This window comes from Drosophila subpulchrella, chromosome 3L (genome assembly GCF_014743375.2).
Source record: "Drosophila subpulchrella strain 33 F10 #4 breed RU33 chromosome 3L, RU_Dsub_v1.1 Primary Assembly, whole genome shotgun sequence".
NCBI lineage: Eukaryota > Metazoa > Arthropoda > Insecta > Diptera > Drosophilidae > Drosophila > Drosophila subpulchrella.
In genome coordinates this window covers 3,417,546-3,437,123 of record NC_050612.1, presented here as the reverse complement: position 1 = coordinate 3,437,123, position 19,578 = coordinate 3,417,546, and the positions used below count along the sequence as shown (strand labels likewise).

At 41.3% G+C, this 19,578-nt stretch overlaps 3 protein-coding genes across 5 annotated transcripts; 2 read left to right on the top strand and 1 right to left on the bottom strand.

Annotated features, from left to right (window-relative positions):
* Nucleotides 1–24: 24 nt before the first annotated feature.
* LOC119555679 (transmembrane protein 64) lies at nucleotides 25–10,746 on the top strand. Of its 2 annotated transcripts, none has more exons than XM_037867302.1 (4): nucleotides 25–1,027; nucleotides 6,124–6,247; nucleotides 6,557–6,718; nucleotides 9,604–10,202. In XM_037867302.1, the coding sequence occupies exons 1-4, from the start codon at nucleotides 345–347 to the stop codon at nucleotides 9,694–9,696; spliced, it is 1,062 nt and encodes a 353-aa protein (XP_037723230.1). In that variant the 5' UTR covers nucleotides 25–344; the 3' UTR covers nucleotides 9,697–10,202. The 2 variants fall into 2 exon arrangements, with proteins under 2 accessions (XP_037723230.1, XP_037723229.1); XM_037867301.1 differs by lacking the exon at nucleotides 9,604–10,202 and adding an exon at nucleotides 10,222–10,746 and having other exon boundaries at nucleotides 29–1,027.
* On the top strand, nucleotides 3,852–5,638 carry LOC119555677 (xaa-Pro aminopeptidase 3). Its single transcript, XM_037867298.1, has one exon. The coding sequence runs from the start codon at nucleotides 3,914–3,916 to the stop codon at nucleotides 5,528–5,530; it is 1,617 nt and encodes a 538-aa protein (XP_037723226.1). The 5' UTR covers nucleotides 3,852–3,913; the 3' UTR covers nucleotides 5,531–5,638.
* LOC119555678 (alanine--glyoxylate aminotransferase 2, mitochondrial) lies at nucleotides 10,525–19,488 on the bottom strand. 2 transcript variants are annotated; one of them, XM_037867299.1, is made up of 4 exons: nucleotides 19,382–19,488; nucleotides 14,865–15,174; nucleotides 12,705–13,779; nucleotides 10,525–10,874 (listed from the first exon to the last, which is right to left on the bottom strand). In XM_037867299.1, the coding sequence occupies exons 1-4, from the start codon at nucleotides 19,401–19,403 to the stop codon at nucleotides 10,743–10,745; spliced, it is 1,539 nt and encodes a 512-aa protein (XP_037723227.1). In that variant the 5' UTR covers nucleotides 19,404–19,488; the 3' UTR covers nucleotides 10,525–10,742. The 2 variants fall into 2 exon arrangements, with proteins under 2 accessions (XP_037723227.1, XP_037723228.1); XM_037867300.1 differs by lacking the exon at nucleotides 10,525–10,874 and adding an exon at nucleotides 12,220–12,512 and having other exon boundaries at nucleotides 19,382–19,487.
* Nucleotides 19,489–19,578: the final 90 nt, after the last annotated feature.

The following is a 19,578-nucleotide window of genomic DNA, read 5'->3' as shown; positions in this document are numbered from 1 at the left end:
CTCTCTCCCGCTGCGTTGCGGGAACTCGGAGTTCCAATTGTCCAATTCCAATCGGAACGTCGGCTGGCAGACGTGCGTCGTTTGCTGAGCGGGTGGTGTATATAAATGTATATAAACAATAAAAGCGTAATTTCAATTGAATCAAGACCATAACAACGGTTTCTGGGACTCGGTTGCCTTGCCATATGTGACACCCAGCACACACATGCGCCCGTAAATTCCGAAAGTTCGACATCTGTTTCGGCGCGGATGCGGTTGCTGGTGCACGAAAGTGAAATTTCGCAGCGGAAAGTGCAAGAGAAAACGGAGAAAGGTGCCTCCAGAGCTGACCGTTAGTCCTGGTCATGTCGTCGCTGGAACTCGAGATCAGCAGCGGCCGCACAAGCAGCAACAACAACTCGTATGGATATGCGAGCAACAACAACAGCATCATGCAGAAGCCAGTACCCGCCCCCTCGACCCCCGCCTGCGCTCAGCTGATCCAAGGCAAGGAGGGGGACCCACTGGAGGGCAGTGCAGCAAACACCTCCGATCCCTCCCCGGCCGCCCTGCTCGCCCTGGAGTCCTCGGAGGACAGCGAGTGTGACCCCTTCCTGGCCAGCAGCGCTCCCAGTCGAAGAGGGCCCCGGCCCTCCTCCTCCTCCTCCGTCCTCCGCAGCCGCAAGCGCAGCTCTTGGTGGGGGCGGGCCCACGGCTACCTCACCCGCAACTGGTACCTGGGATGCCTGCTGCCCGCCTGCATCCTGGGCGCACTCGTCTTCATCGGCTGGGCGACGCGGGACTACGCCCGCCAGCTGCTCTTCTGGATTGAGATGCAGAACGCCTGGATAACCTTCGCCGTGTACATGGCGCTCTTCGCCCTGGTCAGCTTCCCCGTGGTGGTGGGCTACTTCGTCCTGCTCATCACCGCCGGCTACCTGTTTGGCTGCCTGCGCGGCTGGCTCACCGTGATCCTGGGCGCCAACCTCGGCATCGCCGTGGCGCATGCCACCATTCGCAGCTGCCGGCACCGCATTCCCGTGCAAAGGTGAGTGAGTTGCTGGGGAAAACACTGGGCTACGCATCTTAGCTAAAGCTGGATTTTTAGTGGAACTTGTAACATCAAGCTTAGGGAACGATCCCTGCGCTTTTTAAATTGACCAAAGCGGCCGGGTTTCTGAACGTTACGATATGCCGAAACATATATTTTAAACAGACCTTAACATACTCCCTATTACTCGATTTTTTCTCGAAAGATTCGTGAATAGGGAATTATTGTATGTGTACGTTTTTGGATTGTAGCCTTAGTTCTATGAATGAATCCAATTCATTGGCCACGGATAAACATATCTTTACGTCACACATCCGATTCGTCAATAATCTTATTTTACAAGAACTTGGCGCTCCTGAAAACAGTCAATGCTTGCACAAACTTCCATTTATTGGGCGATATTTCAACATCATTAGTTGCATAAGTATTAATAGCTGTAAATATGGCGAGATCCAATATAGGAACCCGAACCAACGTAAATGAGGCAAAAGTTATGCATTTGTTTGCCTAGAGATGCTAAATACTAGGCACACAAAAACGAATTCAGCAAATTAGGTATATGTTTTTTAGAGCCATGCATGTACACTTGTAAAAAATGTAAATTAGGAATTTTCCACTTCTGAAGCAGAATATCTACCAGACGACTGAACAGGGAAGAACGATGTATTCGATTGCCTCGACTGGCATATTCCCTTACTAATCTAAAGAGAGTGCTAGGGATCTGGAGATAAGCCAGCAGCAAATTAGCTTCTCCGATTTTAGGGCGCCACATGCGGCGATTACAATGTTTGGTAATAACTTCTTAATGAATTTGAAGAATTTGTACTGGGGTTGATAGGTATTTTTTGTGGGCATTAGAGTGGGCGTGGCAAAGTTTTGGGCGTTAGGGTGGGCGTGGCAGTAATCGCGAGAATCTGCATGCTTAATTTCAACTTTGTAGCTTTTGTAGTTTCGAAAAAGGAAATTGGAATATATGTCAAATTCTTTCCGACTTTGTAGCGTTTACCTTTGGTCCTGCTTTTGTCGACCTGTGTTATTGAAGTTTGTTGGCTTTGGTTTCAAACTGCAAAAGTAAGGTTCTTTTGAATTAAGAGTAAAAAATGTGTTTTCATAAATGATTCATCTTTTTATATCTCAACATGGAAATTATTTCTTTCTGGTTTACAGACCAATTTCGATAAAACATGAAACGTGAATCAAAAAAATGAATTCCTTAAAACTCTTTTTCAATTTGCTTTGGTGTTCGACTCTATGACTCGACAAATATGAGTCAGACCTGTTCATATAAATTCAATCTCACTACTTAAAAATATTTAAGTGAACTTTTTACTTAATGTCATTCCCGTTAGAACAAAGCGAAAAGTATGCAGAATGTAAGAAGAGTCTCTGACCTTATAAAGAAAATCTGTTCTTTATCAGGATTACAAGCCGATCTAGGGTCATCTCCATCTGTCCAAATAAACGTCGATATCTCGGAAACTAGAGCGTTCAGATGCTGGATCCAGGGCGGCGCAGCAAAAGTAATTCTTATCCCACATAAAATTTTTTTTTTTATCTGTACATAAAAAACATAAAAATGTATTACTTGTTTATAAAAGTGATCTCATTCTAAGAATTTTTAAAACTCCTTAAGAATATGGTGATGAAAGCAAAATCAAGAGCTGAGATCTCAGAAACTATAAGACCCACAATGTTTGGACTAGGCGTGCAGATTCCAGAGCTTCTTGCTCAGCGCAAGTTTATTTCAGTAAAGTGCCACGCTCACTTTACGCCCACAAACCGCCCAAAACGGTGGCGCCCACAGTTTTGATGCTAGAATAAAAAGTTTAACAGAAATATGTCGGTTTCGTCACTACCTATCGGTTGAACTAGAAAAAGTTAAGTTGCCTGCATTCTTAAAAAGTTTGTAAATGTGTAAAAATTTTGTTTGGTTTATCAATAGTACCCATTTAAAAATTGTTCAAATCGGATTTTTCATATAAAAGCTATAACCCAATATTGTAATCGCTTGCCATCTCGCTTTGTGGCTTGCATATCTCCAACTGCCCTTAGCTGAGTAACGGGTAACTGATAGTCTAGTTTTTCATTGTTAGTAATGGGAAATGTTGTAAATTCTTTTGTATACCCTTGCAGAGGGTCAGAAGTTTGTAATGCAGTGATGGAGACGTTTTCGATCCTATTAGATATGTATATACTTTATCAGGATCACTGGGGGATTCGATATAGCCATGTCCGTCTGTTTCTATACCGTTTGCGAGCTCAGTTTAAAACCTAGCGATCTGAAACTTTCACAGTCGTCCTAAAATATGTTACGCCCCGATCTCACGTCTTATTTTATAGCTCCCGGAACGGTCGGATATTACTTGCAAAAATTAAAGATATTTGGAGCAGTGCAAAACCTATTTACATGAATCCTTTCAAATCCTTTTTTATGCATACCTTCATCAGGGTAAAAGCGCGTGCCGATCGGACGTCTATATCCCATGGTTCCCCTAGGAATATTCAGAAAAAATTGCAAAGTTAAGTTATTTGTAAATATATTTCATGTATTGTAAGAGCTATTGACACGGCATTCTCCTCGCTTCATTGGGCATCCAATTTCGGTAAGGTCTGCAAGGGTTTTAAAAATTCCGCTTGCCGAAGATGGCTTTTGTTCTCCTCTTTTTTCCAATTTTATGTGGAGCAACGCAATACGAACTTTCGTTCTTGGTTATATTGACAAGTTTCACAACCCGACTTACCATTTAAGCGACCTGTTGAATCTTCGGTTCACTGTAGTGATGGAAATCAGGGCACCCTTTTGTCCAACTGTCTCAGGGTCTTCCATTAAGTTAAAACAGTTTTTTGTCTGCCTCTGCCCTGTGTGCTTTCTTAGCTTCTCAAATGCTGCGATCCCTTAAAAATTTGAAGTATTCTGCCTGGCGTGACGTGCGTCGTGGATGCTCTGTAGTGGCCACGTCGGATCGAAGTGATGTCCATCTGGTGCTGCCAACAGTCATTTCATCCGAGTTCGCCAAGAAAATTCGGCCGCTCTCAGTGCCCGACCTTATCGATAAGTTCTCCCGCGATGCCCCAGGGGGCCAGTTTGCCACTGTGGCCGAGTACCTGCACAGCGATCCGAGGCCCGCAGCAGTCCTGGTACCCGAGGAGATCGATCTTCATCGAATAATGGCATTGGATGATCTCAATGCCTATATGCACGCGAAGGACGCGTTCAAGGAACCACAGAGAAAGAACCGGGTATTTGCGCATGTCCTCGTGGTGGCCGGTGCCGACTCAATCTTGAGATGCCCCTTTCGGCAAAGATCAGAGTTTCTCTATCTCTGCGATTGCTTGAGGCCAGGAGCGGCCTTGGTACTCCATCGCAACCGAAAGCGGAAGGCTGGTGCGTTGCTCTTCCTTCCCGAAGAGGTGGACTCGCAGCTGTCCTCGATTTATAGCCATATGCATCACGTGGAAGACGTTCTGCCCCTAGCCATGTTAAAGAAAAGTTTGCTCTGGCTGCTAAGGGATCAGTCTCCTGAGCTATGGCACTCCTTCCAGACCTCGAGTCCAGTCAGCCGGATAGTGCAAGAGGCGGCCGACGAGGCGAAAACGCCTCTGTGTAACCCCCGGTACATCCTGCAGTACACACGCACCGTAAAAACGTCCAGGGAGCTGTGTGCACTGCGTCGGGCCAACGCTATTGCCGCCGGCTCCATGGCGGAGGTGATCGCCCAGCACCAGAGCAGTCCTCAGGAGTTGGCCACATCCTTTGACTACAAGTGCCGTTTGAGTCACGCCCAACCGGACGCGTGCAAAGTATCATGTGGACTAGATGGCAATGGGCTGTGGCAGATGGATGCTGGCTGCCAGTACGGAGGCTACCAAGGCGGATTGGCCAGGTGCTGGCCCATCTCCGGCCGGTTTACGCCGCCCCAGAAAATGCTTTACGGTGCTCTTTTGGACATACATCGCGATCTGTGCTCGTTAATACAGTCGGCTGGAAGTGAAGGTGCTGTACGCACCCCCCTGGAGCTGCATGCCGCTTACCTAATCCTTCTGGCCCGGCACTTGAGGGAGCTCCGGGTGTTGCCCAAGGTTGACATGAGTCCAGCTGAGACTGTCGAGGTGGCCCGCAAGTACAACTGCTCTCCAATCGTCATCTCCCACGTGGGCCTTGGTAAAAGAGACACCAGTCGAAGACTACTTGACTACCCCTTCGCGCCCGGGAACATCGTTTCGCTGCGCCTGTCCATCTCGATTCCCGATGACTGCTGCCAGGCCTACCCTGAGTTCCGAGGCATTCTCTGCCAGCTCGGCGACACCCTGCACATCCGAAACGACTATTCCCTCGAGGTACTCACTGCAGTCTGTCCCAGCGAGCCCCAGGAGATCGAGGTATGCTTACCTGCCGTCCGAGCCAGATCCCCACGATCGTGGGCTGACAGGGACCAGGTGCTAGGCGCCACCAGCATGACCTCACAGGCGGCGACTGAGGAAAGCACAGCAAATTGCTGAAGATATGGACAGTAATTCCGCGGAATTAAATTCGTGTTTCCACAATCGCCGCCATTTATTCAGGAGTTTTATAGGTATATGTATATTAAAGCCCGATTTTTCGTACTACTTTGTTTGGTTTCTGTAAGGCACGTCACACAGCTGAATACCTTCTTAGGAAGTTGCTCGGCTGGTTTGCAGCTCCTTATCAGGCATTTATAAATATATGTGGCGCGCCTGTGAGAAGTAATTGCATAGGCAAAAGCTGATAACAGCAGGTTTTTACATTTCCGCTAATTACCGTCAAAGCGTATCTAATTTTTCAATTATTGCTGCAAATCAAATTTCCTCAAAGAAAAGTATATTTTCTTACATAATATTTAGAAAGCGTCGAAAAGGCCAACATAATGTATTAACTTTTATTATATGATAACATGAAATCCCCGCCCACCATTCTTTATGGGGCTAACTGCCGAACGGTGGAACTCGCTTATAGCCCCCATAACCATTTCCTGATTGTGGCTTAGATAAACGCTAGTGTAAAGTTAAGTTAGTGAATAAAAACATATATTTTACCTTTATGATGAGTATTGTTCGATCAATTCTATTTGCAGGTTGATCAAAAATGATACGGGACGAGCTATTCTTCGCGTGATATCTGGACCAAAGGCATTTCGGGTGGTGCTTTTTACGCGACTTACCCCCATTCCCTTCGGAGTTCAGAATGTGATATTCGGAGTAAGTGGCCCAAAGGCCGATCTGACCAGATTGCAATTGTTAAAACTTATACGGGATGTGGTACTAAATTTGAACCAAGTGGAACCTAAGTGAATGTAATTACATGGGTGAGGTAGCGTTTATTATTGAATAATTTTTAAATCGAGGGGAGCAAACCTCGTTTAAGCAAACAACATTTTTACTTGAAATGGAGACCGGTTTACTCTAAATGATATGTCACTTACACCCCTTTTTGCCCATAACTTAGTTTAAGTAGGGCCTGACACGCTGTTTCAGATCCAGTTTTATATCAGATTATTATTTACGCAGATCAGTTCCATCAATACGAGAGACTACCATGTGGCCACAATGATTGGGCTGCTGCCAGCCCAAACTATCAATGTTTACTTGGGCTCAACGCTAAGATCCATGCACGAAGTGCTTAATGATAATGATACCAAGCTGACAGGCTACATTAGCTTCGTATTTGAGGTGAGTTCGCTCCGGGTCGTGATGACTCCTAAATATTAGTACCAAATGTTATTTGGCTTAATATTACCTAATGTGACTGACTTAAGATAATTAAAAAAAAAACAAGGGAGAACGCTATAGTCGAGTACCTCGACTATCAGATACCCGTTACTCAGCTTAAGGGACCAAAGGGAAATGGAGATATGCAAGCAGCAAAGCGAGATTTAAATTCGCCACTTACCGGCGGAAGACAGATTTAAGCGTTATGGACGTTAGAGTGGGCTTGGCAATTTTTTTGGATCAATCGATAGGTATAGGTATAGGTATTGACGAGACCAATGCATTTCAGTTAACCTTTTTCATCTAGCATAAAAATTGTGAGCGCCACAGTTTTGGGCGGCTTGTGGGCGTTATAGTGGGCGTGGCATATTCGCGTGACAAAATTGCGCTGCGTACAAAGCTACGGAATCTAAATCTGAAATCCCGTTTCTCTATCTTTAATATTTTCCGAGATATCCACGTTCATACTTACGATTTTTTGAAGTTTGTGGGCGGTTTGTGGGTGTTAAAATGGACGTGGCAAACCTTTTTTTGGGTCAATCGATAGGTATTGATGAGAACAATACATTTCAGTTAAAATTTTTATTCTAGCATCAAATCTGTAGGAGTCACAGTCTCAGCGTTCATACGGACAGACGGACAGACGGACATGGCTAGATCGACTCGGCTAGTGATCCTGATCAAGAATATCTATACTTTATGGGGTCGGAAACGGTTCCTTCTGCCTGTTACATACTTTTCGACGAATCTAGTATACCCTTTTGCTCTACGAGTAACGGGTATAAAAACAACTTTTGTATAATATTATTCAATTATCGGAAAAGTTCGTTTAAATGGATTTAACTAAAACATTTATTATAATATAAGTATTTAAAAACAATATTTAAAATGTATTAATTTATGTGCTCAGAAGATTTAACAGAAAAATTTCATAGTCTTCATTGGTTCCACAACTTTACAAAATAAAATTTCAGCTTTAAGTTTCAGCCGCCTTAAAAAATAAATTGTAATATTTGTCGAGCTCGTGCGCTGAATAAAGCGCACAAGTAAATATGTTTACTTGTCATATACACTGGTCGGCATAAGTATTTTGGCAAAACAAAAGTTAAATATACTCATTATTTGAACTTACTTCTTGTTAACTTTGGCATCAATGGAAAAGAAATTTAAATGCCGTTTGAATGATACAATACATTTCTTAACCCATTCAGTACTTATTGAAAAGGACGAATTTGTGTAAACATCTACTTTTTAAACTTTTTCCTCGACTTGAAAACTTAAATTTTTTGATGCAAAAATTTCTTCCAGCAAAAATAATAGTAACTGCAAAAAGAATTTTTCAAAAAACCTTTTGCTAATATTTTTTATGATTTTTATACCCGTTACTCGTAGAGCAAAAGGGTATACTAGATTCGTCGAAAAGTATGTAACAGGCAGAAGGAAGCGTTTCCGACCCCATAAAGTATATATATTCTTGATCAGGATCACTAGCCGAGTTGATCTAGCCATGTCCTTCTGTCCGTCTGTCCGTATGAACGCTGAGATCTGGGAAACTATAAGAGCTACAACACTGGAATTAAGCATGCAGATTCCTGAGATTCCTGCGCAGCTCAAGTTTATTTCAAAAGAGTGCCACGCCCACTCTAACGCCCACAAAACTCCAAAAACTTTGGCTCCTACAGTTTTGATACTAGAATAAAAATTTTAACTGAAATGTATTGTTCTCATCAATACCTACCGATTGACCCAAAAAAAGTTTGCCACGCCCACTTTAACGCCCACAAACCGCCTACAAACTTCAAAAAATCGTAAATATGAACGCGGATATCTCGGAAAATATCAAAGATAGAGAAACGGGATTTCAGATTTAGATTCCGTAGGCTTGAGCGCAGAGCAAGTTTGTTACGCGAATATGCCACGCCCAAGCCTGTGGCGCCCACAATTTTCGTGCTAGATAAAAAATTGTAACTGAAATGTATTGGTCTCGTCAATACCTATCGATTGATCTAAAAAAAACTCCCACTCTAACGCCCACAACGCTTAAATCTGTCTACCGTCGGTAGGTGGCGCATTTGCTGCTTGCATATCTCCATTTTCCTTTGGTCCCTTTAGCTGAGTAACGGGTATCTGATAGTCGAGGTACTCGACTATAGCGTTCTTCCTTGTTTGTTTAGAAATGTATTGTATCATTCAAAAAAATTACTTTTCCATTGATGCCAAAGTTAACAAAAAGTTAGTTCAAATTATGAGTATATTTAACTTTTGTTTTGTCAAAATACTTATGCCGACTTATGCTGATCTATTGATTTTAAAATAAAACACAAACTGTACAAATTAGTTAAAAATCCACGATTGTCCACGAGGGGGGTCAAAAAGTGCTTAAAATTTGTTTGTTTGGTTTATGGACGGCCCCGAAAGTACGATGTTCGTCAAAGACCTTCCTGATCTAAACTATTCTAAATTTTGCCAAAGTTTTTTAAAGAATTTTTAACTTAAAGAATTCATAGTGTTGTTAAATTACTACAAAATTTTTTTTTTTTAAATTACAGAAAATTGACGATCTAAGATAAGCGAGTTTAAAGAAAAGACTAAAAGGGTATACTAGATTTGTCGGAAAGTATGTAACAGGTAGAAGGAAGCGCTTCCGACCCTATAAAGTGTATACGTTCTTGATCATGATCACTAGCCCTGATCGTGATCACTAGCCGAGTCGATCTGGCTATGTCCTTCTGTCTGTCCGTCTGTCTGTCCGTCGGTATAAACGCTAAAGTCTCGGAAACTATAAAAGTTAGAAAGTTGAGATTTGGTATGTAGATTCTTGAGCTTCTTCCGCATGTTTATTTCAGGAGGATGCCACGCCCACTGTAACGCCCACAAACGCCTATATCGCTAAAACCTGTCTAGCGACTACATTTTTTACAGATTTTGTAAAAAAGTAAATGGGATTTTGTTTTGATTATCAATATATGTATATCCAAAAAAATTGTAAGTCGGACCATTCATTAAAAGGTTATGAGCAAGCTAAATGTGCAATCTTGGTTACAGCCGCTTTGCTGCTTGCATATCTCCGTCTACCGCACACCCCCCTTAGCTGAGTAACGGATATGTGATAGTCGATGGTATCGACTATAACGTTCTCTCTTGTTTCATATGCGCAGTTGACAAAATCTTACCCAATGATTTTACGCATTTATCTAGCAAAAACATCGTCAATGACGACACAGCCACTAGATACAAACGTAGTATGTAAAGTATATTAAGTTTAAGTAGTGTATTTATTTTAAAGTTGGTTAGTTGAGTAACGGGTGTTTGGTAGTTGAGGCACTCGACTATTACGTAATCTCTTGTTTTAAACATTATTTTTATTCAGATTTTGACTATAACCATAAGTCAATTGAAGCTTTTAAGTTAACTTACCAAGTAATTTGAAGCTTAGATTCCTAATGCATTTTGATTCTTTAAAGGTAATTTGTGGCGTGGCTCTGATGTTCTGGGTTCTGCAGAAGGCGAGGAAAGAGCTGTCAGAGACGCTGCTCATTGCTGATTATAATAACGAGGGCAAACACTCTGACATCCAAGTTTAGCAGAAGCCACGTGGGGAGCAGAATTCCCACAGGAGACCCACCCGAAGAGAACCTCCTGGAATACTGGACAAGACTGCATTTTTGCATTAACTAGTTTAAGCGAAGGTGATTTTTGAGTTATATTATTTATTTATGCTCAAAGCAATGCCATGAATACCAAACATTACGCTAGTTAACCATATATTCGTTAATGGATTCGTATCCCACGCATCCCATAAGAAAACGCTCTACATCACAATTTATTTCTTAAAAATAAGGATATTTACAATTAAGTCAAAGCCTCGCTCAGAAAATGCTAATCTTAGGAGTCGACTTTTGGTCATAATGCTGCTCTAAAACGTTGTTCAATTACTAGTTTGTAAGTAAAGCGAATAAATGAGCTCTATAGTTCAATTAGCCTTTTAAGTTCTTTGGCTGTTTCTCCAGCTCCGAGGGCTTTTGCTCATATGGAACTTGAAGGCTGCCTCTAATGTCTCCAGGGTGAATTCCACATCCTCGGTGCATAGGCACAAGGGAGGTCTCAAACTCAGCACCTGAAGAAGGAAGGAATATAGGACTTTTTAAAACGACGAGTATTTTTTACTTGACTATTTTGGCCTAATATTCAACCTAACAAAAAGTCGTCCAAAACCAAAAATTGTATATGAAAAAAAACGTCAGAAAAATGTTGGAACGTTTTTTTTATATGAACTTTTTGGTTTTTGGACGACTTTTTGTTAGGTTGAATACTAGGCCTTTGCAAGCAAACTACATTTTGGAGGGTATCTTACATGCGAAATAGTAGTGCTACATATATAATTTATTGACAGTAAAAGCAGAATACAAATAAAACGGGAAGAACACCTGTGTACCTACGCCTACATTCTACGAGTTTCAAAATAAATATTCCTTTCATAAGAAAAAACTTTACCCAACTTTAAAATTTATTTTTTGGATTTGTATTATAACCACAGGAGTGCCTGTTTGTATGAATAAAGGATACTTACTTATAAAGCAGTCCTAGAATTGAAAATGGGTACATTTTCATTTCTAGCCCTAAAAAGTGTATATGTTTTTGAAGTGGATTCTGGGCGAACTAAGTTCACAGTTAGATTTAATCTTAAGCCGATTATATTTATTTGGAAAATTAATTGTATCTCACCAAAGTTCTAACAGCAAGAATTCTGTTTTACATTTAATCCGATAGGACAACTATGTGCTATAGCTGCCATAGGAATGATAAAAAAGACTAGAACTAATTTTAGTTTCGTTGTTTTTGATCACATTTCCATTTACTATAGGGTGTACCTTAATATTTCAGAATAACGAGTTTAAATGTTTTTTCATCAGACGAATATTTTCTCATTTGCGATATAGAATTTTTTAACCCTTTACTCGTACAGTAACCATACATTAAAAAGTTGTAAGCAAAGAATGTGTGTATATCTCCATTTCCCTCGCACTCAACTTATCTGAAAAACGGGTATCTGATAGTCGATAGCATCGACTATAGCGTTCTTTCTTTGTTTTTTAATAGGTAATTCTATGGGGACGACTTTTGACCATGGAATTTATTTTTTTAATTCTTCGGACTGCTTCAGCAAATTGGTTAAGCTTCTTGCCTACGCAGCTTGGCAAAGTCTAATAAATTTTCGTCACAGAAGTTGATTTTAAAAATGTATGTTGATGGTGCGACCGTTACTAGTTTTTTAACTCGTTAAAAGGTGTGTTTGTTTGATAACTTCTTACCGTATGAAAAAACTTACGGAACAAGACTTCAAGTTGTCTTGCGAAGAATCAAAAATAAGGCTTTCGTTGAGGACTTCCTGTGTCTTTGTGTCTCCCTTGGCACACTTTGAAAATCGAATGTACCTGATTAAGATACTATACACTAAAAGGTTTCTTAAAAAATTTAATGTACCTATTAACATAAATTTTTAAAATATTAAACAACTGAAAGCTCAGGGACTTAAAATTGCCCAGAGGGTCCAATTAGTTAAATAGATTAATAAATGCAACTGAGACCACCCTGCAACCGCTCTTCTGGGTATGAATGTATGTACTCGTCGTCTTCACTTGAATCTTTGTTAATTATGCTCGGATTGGGACTCCGTGATAGCCCGGGCCAGCACGTCCAACGCGAACTTAGCGTCAGCCCGAGTGATGCACATGGGAGGCTTGATTCGCAGAACCTGTGAAAATGCACGAAAGGATGTACAGATAGAGACAGGAGTGATAATGCACCCAAAGAAGAACCCCCAAAGAGTTCACCTCGCATGGGGAATCTTCAACGTAGAGCAATTTCTTGTTAGTTAGACGTGCAAAACGAGGACGGAAGAGCCCAGATGAGGATGCACCTAGCCCAAGCACAAGCTCCTACTTACGTTTCCATGGAGACCACCGCGTCCAAACAGCACGCCTAGGTCCTTGCACTTCTCCCAGATCTCAAGGACGTGCGGCGTGGCTAGAGGAGTACGCTTTTCGCGATTGCCCACCAGTTCCACCCCTATCATTAGACCTTTGCCCCGCACATCGCCAACAATTTCGAAGCACTGCTGCAGTTCGGCCAGACCTTTGAGAAGATAGGTGCCCACCTCCAGCGAGTTGCGCTGCAGCTGCTCCTCCTCGATCACGTCCAAGACGGCAATGCCCACGGCACTGGCCATGGGATTGCCCCCGTAGGTGTTGAAGTGCAGGGCTTGGCCCAAGGAGGCAGCGATCTCCGGCGTAGTGACTACGGCGGCCAGCGGAAAACCGTTGCCAATGCCCTTGGCCATAGTGACTATGTCGGGCACGTAGTCGTGGCCTTCGAAGCCCCAGAAGTGCTCTCCGGTGCGCCCGAAGCCCGTCTGCACCTCGTCGGCCACAAAGAGTCCTCCGTTAGCCCTTACCAGGGCGGCCGCCCGCTTTAGATAGCCTTTGGGGAACTGCACCGTGCCACCGACCCCCTGAATGGACTCTGCGAACATGGCTGCCACCTTGCCGCGCGGCAGGGAGTACTTGAAGGTCTCCTCCAGCTCCTTGTAGTAGGCGTCACCAGCTTGACAACCCTCCCGACACTGGCATTCGCGCGTCGTCTGCACAGGCGAGTCCCTGCAGTTCGAGCCGCCCCAAATGCCCTGGTAGGGATCGGGATTCATCACGTGCACCAGTCCGTTGTTCACCCCCGGCAGCGGGAAGCGCCAGGTGGAGTGAGCGGTCAGACCCATGGTGTAAGGCGACATTCCGTGGTAGCAGTTGCGCAAGGAGAGGATGTCCTGGTTTCCCGTGTGCATGCGCGCCATCAGCATGGCTAGGTCGTTGGCCTCAGAGCCGGAATTCACAAAGCAAACGCTTTTTAGGTTCCCTGGGAACTTGGCCACCATACGCTCGGCATATTCATGGATTTTGGGGTGCATGTAGATGTTCGTCGTGTGCCACAGCTTGGCGGTCTGCTCGCTTAGTGCCTGGTTCACCTTCCTATTGGTAAATGCAAATGATGTTATCATGCGTATTCAACTTGGAAAGCTGTCTTTAAAGCTATACTTCACCGAAAGTTATGAAATATGCAGTATGATAGGCCAATAGGCCAAAAGGCACGTGCGATTTTTTTGAGCGGTATAGAAAATACTATATATTTTTCGATTTTTTGAGCAGGACAGAAAATATGTTAGATACTATGCCCACTCTAACGCCTACAAGCCGTTCAAAACTATGGCTTCTACAGAGGCTAGAATAAAAATGTTAACTGAAATGTATTGTTCTTATCAATACCTATCGCAATCAACCCAAAAAAAAAGTTTGCCACGCCCACTTTAACGCCCACAAACTTCAAAAAATCGTAAGTATGAACGCGGATAAAACGGAAACTACCACAGATAGAGAATTGGGATTTCAGATTTAGATTTCGTAGCCTTGTTACGCGAATATGCCTCGCCCACAAACCGCCCAAGCATGTGGCGCCCATGCTAGAAGACAAATTTTAACTGTAATGTATTAGTCTCGTCAATACCTATCGATTGACCCAAAAAAGTTTGCCACGCCCACTCCAACGCCCATAACGCTTAATTCGGTCTACCGCCCAAATAACCATATTTTGAGATCACGGGTAGGTGGTGCATTTCAATCTCGCTTTGCTGCTTGCATATCTCCATTTCCCTTTGGTCCCTTTAGCTGAGTAACGGGTATCTGATAGTCGAGGTACTCGACTATAGCGTTTTCCTTGTTTTTAAGTTGGTTAGCTGAGTAACGGGTATCTGATAGTCGCGGCAATCGACTATAGCGTTCTATTTTGTTATACCTTTCATATCTGGAATCTTAAAAAAAAAACACAGTAGAAGGCTATAGTCTACGGCCTGGACTGTTAGATACCAGTTACAGCTAATGGTAGTGTGATGGACATGGAGATGCAGCAAATCGGCTCTTTCCGAGATGGCACACTTTGTTTGCTTTTAATTTGTGAATGATAGTCCGTTAAACAATTGTTGGGAATAGTTAGCATAGAAACGGACAGACGGACATAGATATATTGTAATGCTCTCTGCAAGCTTATAAAATGCCCTTACGGGTGACAATGTCCCACGGAGACAGTGACGATTCCGCCAAACATGTCCAGGTAGCGTCGACCCTCGTGATCATAGAGCCACTGCATGTGGCCGGTGTGGATGACGAGAGGCTTTTTGAAGTGCGCCTGGAGGTTGGGCGTCAGGTGATTGCGCCGCGTCTTGAGGATCTGTTCGTAACTGGAGCCTTCGTAGGCCACCGGCCGATGATTGCAATCGGGCATCTCACTTAACAATTCGTTTATCACGGCGGGCCCTACCTTTGAATGCACCTTGCGCACCGTCGACTTTGTGAGAGCCCGACTAGTCTGAGCTGGAAAATTTAAGGTACATGATGGTTAGTTAACTAATACAAAAAAGATAAATATTCGTTATTATACCCGATTAGATTCCGTAGCCGTCTACGCAGCGCAAGTTTGTTACGCGAATGTGCCACGCCCACTCTAACGACCACAAACCGCCCAAGCCTGTGGCGCCCACAATTTTCAAGCTATATAAAAAATTTTAACTGATCCAAAAAAAATTTGCCACGCCCACTCTAACGCCCTTAACGCTTAAATCTGTCTACCGCCGTTAGGTGGCGCATTTCAATCTCGCTTTGCTGCTTGCATATCTCCATTTCCCTTTGGTCCCTTTAGCTGAGTAACGGGTATCTGATAGTCGAGGTACTCGACTATAGCGTTCTTCCTTGTTTTTTTTATTTATTTGTATATGTAGAAAAGTACTTAATCGTTTTCGACCTCATTAATTATATTTATTCTAATGAGATTTACCAGCCGAGTCGATATATGTCCGTCTGTTCTTATAATCGCTAAGATCTTACAACCGATTTTTATCCTTGCTTTTCTTTTTAGTTTTCTAGCATTCGTTGAAATATCAACGAGAAGACGGTTTTAATAATCAAACTCGTAACTTGAAAACAATCTTAACACAAAAGGAAGCCAACTTCGGCCAGCCGAAGGCTATATACCCTTGCAGTTTAAAGAAATAGTCAATATTCAAGCTCGAATGCTTTCATGTGCATCCTTTGCCTTAATTCCTACTGGGTATAAGAAGACCAGAACTACGATAAGTTTAAAAAGCATGCCCAGTAGCCTTCCAAAAGGCCATGTCAAGTGCCAAGTAAAAGTTTTTTGCAACTAAGTAAACATGCTCTTTCCTACATATTTGTAGAATAATTGTATTTATAAAGGTAGAAAAGAGCACTTAAAGTTCAAGATACTAAGTGTGCCAACACTTAGGTTCGGCACTGTAGATGTGCCTGCATTTTACCATCGATCTATTACAGGGACACGCTCAATAGATGTCAACAACTTTCTGCTCTTAAACTTTTAAAAAATATTAATTTTTAGAAAAGTGACACTCAAAAAACGAATCGTTTGTCACTTTACCTTACCCTATATATATTTTCTATCGTCATCCTACCTCTACTGGAAGATATAAACAAGATAGAACAAATTTCACAAAAACCAAATATACATCTATCGCGAAGAAGTCTCATCAAAACTGTAGAAAACATTTTACAAAACAAAATTATTGCGAATATATGTCATCCAAATGACTTCTAGAAGTTAAAGAGATAATAGAAAGGAAAACAAACAAACCACGCGCCAACGAAAGGAAGGAACGAAGGCGGTAACTCGCCGTTACCCCTTTATTTTATAAAATTCCTCGGGTCTCCGTTTTGATCCATGCTATTATTTTTCCACCAAGCCTTTATTTGTTTCGCGATATGTTTTATATATCGTGCTCTGATTAGCCGGTCATCAAATAGAATATTTATATAAACATATATATAAGGACCTTCAACTTTCCAATTTGTATAGAATAAGGATTAATTTGTTGATATACATATGCAAAATTGGGTGGGTCGATTTTATGGGCCCAAAAAAAACTGACAAATCGTAGGGGAACGTTATCCTTGGATAATTCAAAGCAATTTTGCAAAAAAAACTATGTCTTAACATTACGTTTGATCCTCCATACTTGAAAACAAAATTTAGTGAAATAACCCAAATTGAGCATATGTCGCCAATGCTACCATAATGATTTTTAAGGGGGAGGGGTAGGTTTTTAGAGGGCAAAAAACAGGCCTACTTACTCGTAGAGTAAATGGGTTTCCTACATTCGTCAAAAAGTAATTCAACAGGTAGAAGAAGCGCGTATTCTTGATCAGGATCACTAGCCAAGTCGATATAGCCACCTCCGTCTGAACATATGATGAATTTGGGCTATTTCACTGAATTCGCCATATCTCCTACAATTTGCACTTGTGGCTTAACTTCTTTGGGACAAAATATATATCTATGTACATGTGTTTATGTATATATTTTCATTTATATTTTTTAAACAACCAAAATAATACGACTTTTTGTACTTTCAGCGGATATATCTACATTAATTTCGGTTCGATCACAATTCGCCATATGTATTCTGAAAGGTTAATCTATTTCCTTTCGGAAAATGTCATTTGCAAATTTGGTGGACTAACAATTTTTAAGATTTTGAGTAAGAAAAAAACTATACTAATAAACTTTAGAATTTATCCCCACGGGCCACGAGAGTTCACCGCTCTTCTTTTTGCGTTACCTTTCGATTAGTGCATTACTCGTGGCGATCGTACCATCACAGTAGATTTTGATTTATTCGTGTATAGTAGTCGCCTTCGCACACTCCCTATGGCGTTCCTATTGCAAATGTATGATATAGTCGTCAGATTTTTTAAAAATGTAATCTCAAATTCATGAAACATTAAAAAAAAGAGGAACAGATAATATGTCAAAAAACCATTCGTAACTGTTATAAGTTTTATTTTTAAAATCCCTTTATAATAGTTATGTCACGATTTTTATTTAAAACTCATGAAATAATTGTTATTCTCTCAGTTTTATATTAAACTTGACAAATAAAACTTATTCTCCGAGTTTTATTTTCCGCTTGAAAAATAACAGTTATTCTTTGAGTTTTATATAAAAATCAAATAATAAAACTTATTCTCTGAGTTTTATTATTTCGATCAAAAATAAAACTCAATATCATATTGTGGCGGTTCCGTAGTTCATAGAAATGTAATTCAAAATTTAGAAATAGCCAACCGCGCATTTAGTATTTTAAATTTTTAATCACATTTCTACGAACCACGGAACCGCCACAATATGATTTTGAGTTTTATGTTTGATTTAAATAATAAAACTCAGAGAATAAGTTTTATTATTTGATTTTTATATAAAACTCAAAGAATAACTGTTATTTTTCAAGCGAAAAGTAAAACTCAAAAAATAAGTTTTATTTGTCAAGTTGTATATAAAACTCACAATATAACGATTATTTCATGAGTTTTAAATAAAACTCTGAAAAATAAAAATCATTGCGGTTATGTAAAATACAATGTTTAATAACGTCAGTGGTGTAGTTGGATTTTTTTCAGGATTTTCCCTTGTTAGTGATTTTTTTGTTTGAAAAAACAAAAATAACAGTTATTTTCGAACCCTGCAAAAAACACCGAAGTTATAATTAAAAGAAATGTTTTTTTTTGTAAAAATGCCTATGGGAGCTATAGTATAGTATATATTATATACTACCTGCAACAGAAATTATAACTAGAAGGTTTCCCGATTGCTTTAAACCTGAGAGACTAGTTTGCGTAGAAACGGACAGACGATCATGACCAAGAATAAATATAATTTATGGGGTCGGGTATGTCTCCTTCACTGCGTTGCAAACTTCTGACTGAAATCACTATATCCTCCGCAAGTTTAAAAAATTTTGAAATTGGTTGCTTAAGAATAGTTTCATAAGGAACGCGAGTGAATATGTCAGTGCTATTATGTTGACCACAGCTGTTTATATTTTTACAACTGGCGAGGCAGTAATGTTGATATTCTTAATAATGGAACTGCAACGCAATTTCCTAGTAAACATGTGATTGCTGAGCGTATAAATTTTAAACAGAAACTTTTGTTGCACTTGCCCACGTGTTGTTGAGTTCAGGTCTGAATTGAAAAAATAGGTAAGGTCATTGACCGTGAATTATCCAATTCTCCGTACTCAACTTCAAATACGCAATAGGAAGAAAAATGAAGTCTTCCATTAATACTGAGGCGTTGTCCCCATTCCAACCGATAAGAACTGCCCCCCCGTCGGCAGCCTAGGCCACTTGAATTCTCAGTGCGCTTGGGACCAGCTCTGGATTATCAGCCACCTGTCAAATTATCAACTGTCACCTTATCTCATTAACTGCGAGTACACAAAATTTGACCCAACGTGGACGAAGCGTGATAAGCGGTTACCTTAAAAGTTCCCTCATAGGTGCAAACGGAGATATGTAAATGGTCTACGCAAATTCATATAATTAAATTAGTTTAATCTCTCCCTAATAAATAATAATAAGATTCCACAGATGATTTTCCCGTGAAATATACAAACACTGGATTTGTAGCGCCAGGAACAAGGCGCCAAGAACAAAGCCGTAAATTGCATCAAAAGAAGTTAATCCTCTGTGGGTTTCGCAATAAACTTACCCAACCAACTCTTATACATCATTTCTGTTTTCAGTTGTGTTCCAATCGGCGAGGCAGGTCGTCCGCGCGTCACGGCGTCGGTGAAGCAACTGATCGTTGCTTCCAGTGCCGGTGCTTAGACCTTGGTTGGCGGAGAGCGCTATCAGATGAAGAGCAACGCCAAGGCTGCAGGAAAGCGTTCTCTTTCTGCTAAGGGG

Coding starts and splice junctions, on each gene's coding strand:
- LOC119555679 (XM_037867301.1), top strand. CDS start 345: ATGTCGTCGCTGGAACTCGAGATCAGCAGCGGCCGCACAAGCAGCAAC. Junction 1,028..6,123: donor CACCGCATTCCCGTGCAAAG/GTGAGTGAGTTG, acceptor TTCTATTTGCAG/GTTGATCAAAAATGATACGG. Junction 6,248..6,556: donor TTCAGAATGTGATATTCGGA/GTAAGTGGCCCA, acceptor TTATTTACGCAG/ATCAGTTCCATCAATACGAG.
- LOC119555677 (XM_037867298.1), top strand. CDS start 3,914: ATGCTGCGATCCCTTAAAAATTTGAAGTATTCTGCCTGGCGTGACGTG.
- LOC119555678 (XM_037867299.1), bottom strand. CDS start 19,403: ATGATGTATAAGAGTTGGTTGG. Junction 15,175..19,381: donor GATGTATAAGAGTTGGTTGG/GTAAGTTTATTG, acceptor TAAATTTTCCAG/CTCAGACTAGTCGGGCTCTC. Junction 13,780..14,864: donor TCCGTGGGACATTGTCACCC/GTAAGGGCATTT, acceptor ATTTACCAATAG/GAAGGTGAACCAGGCACTAA.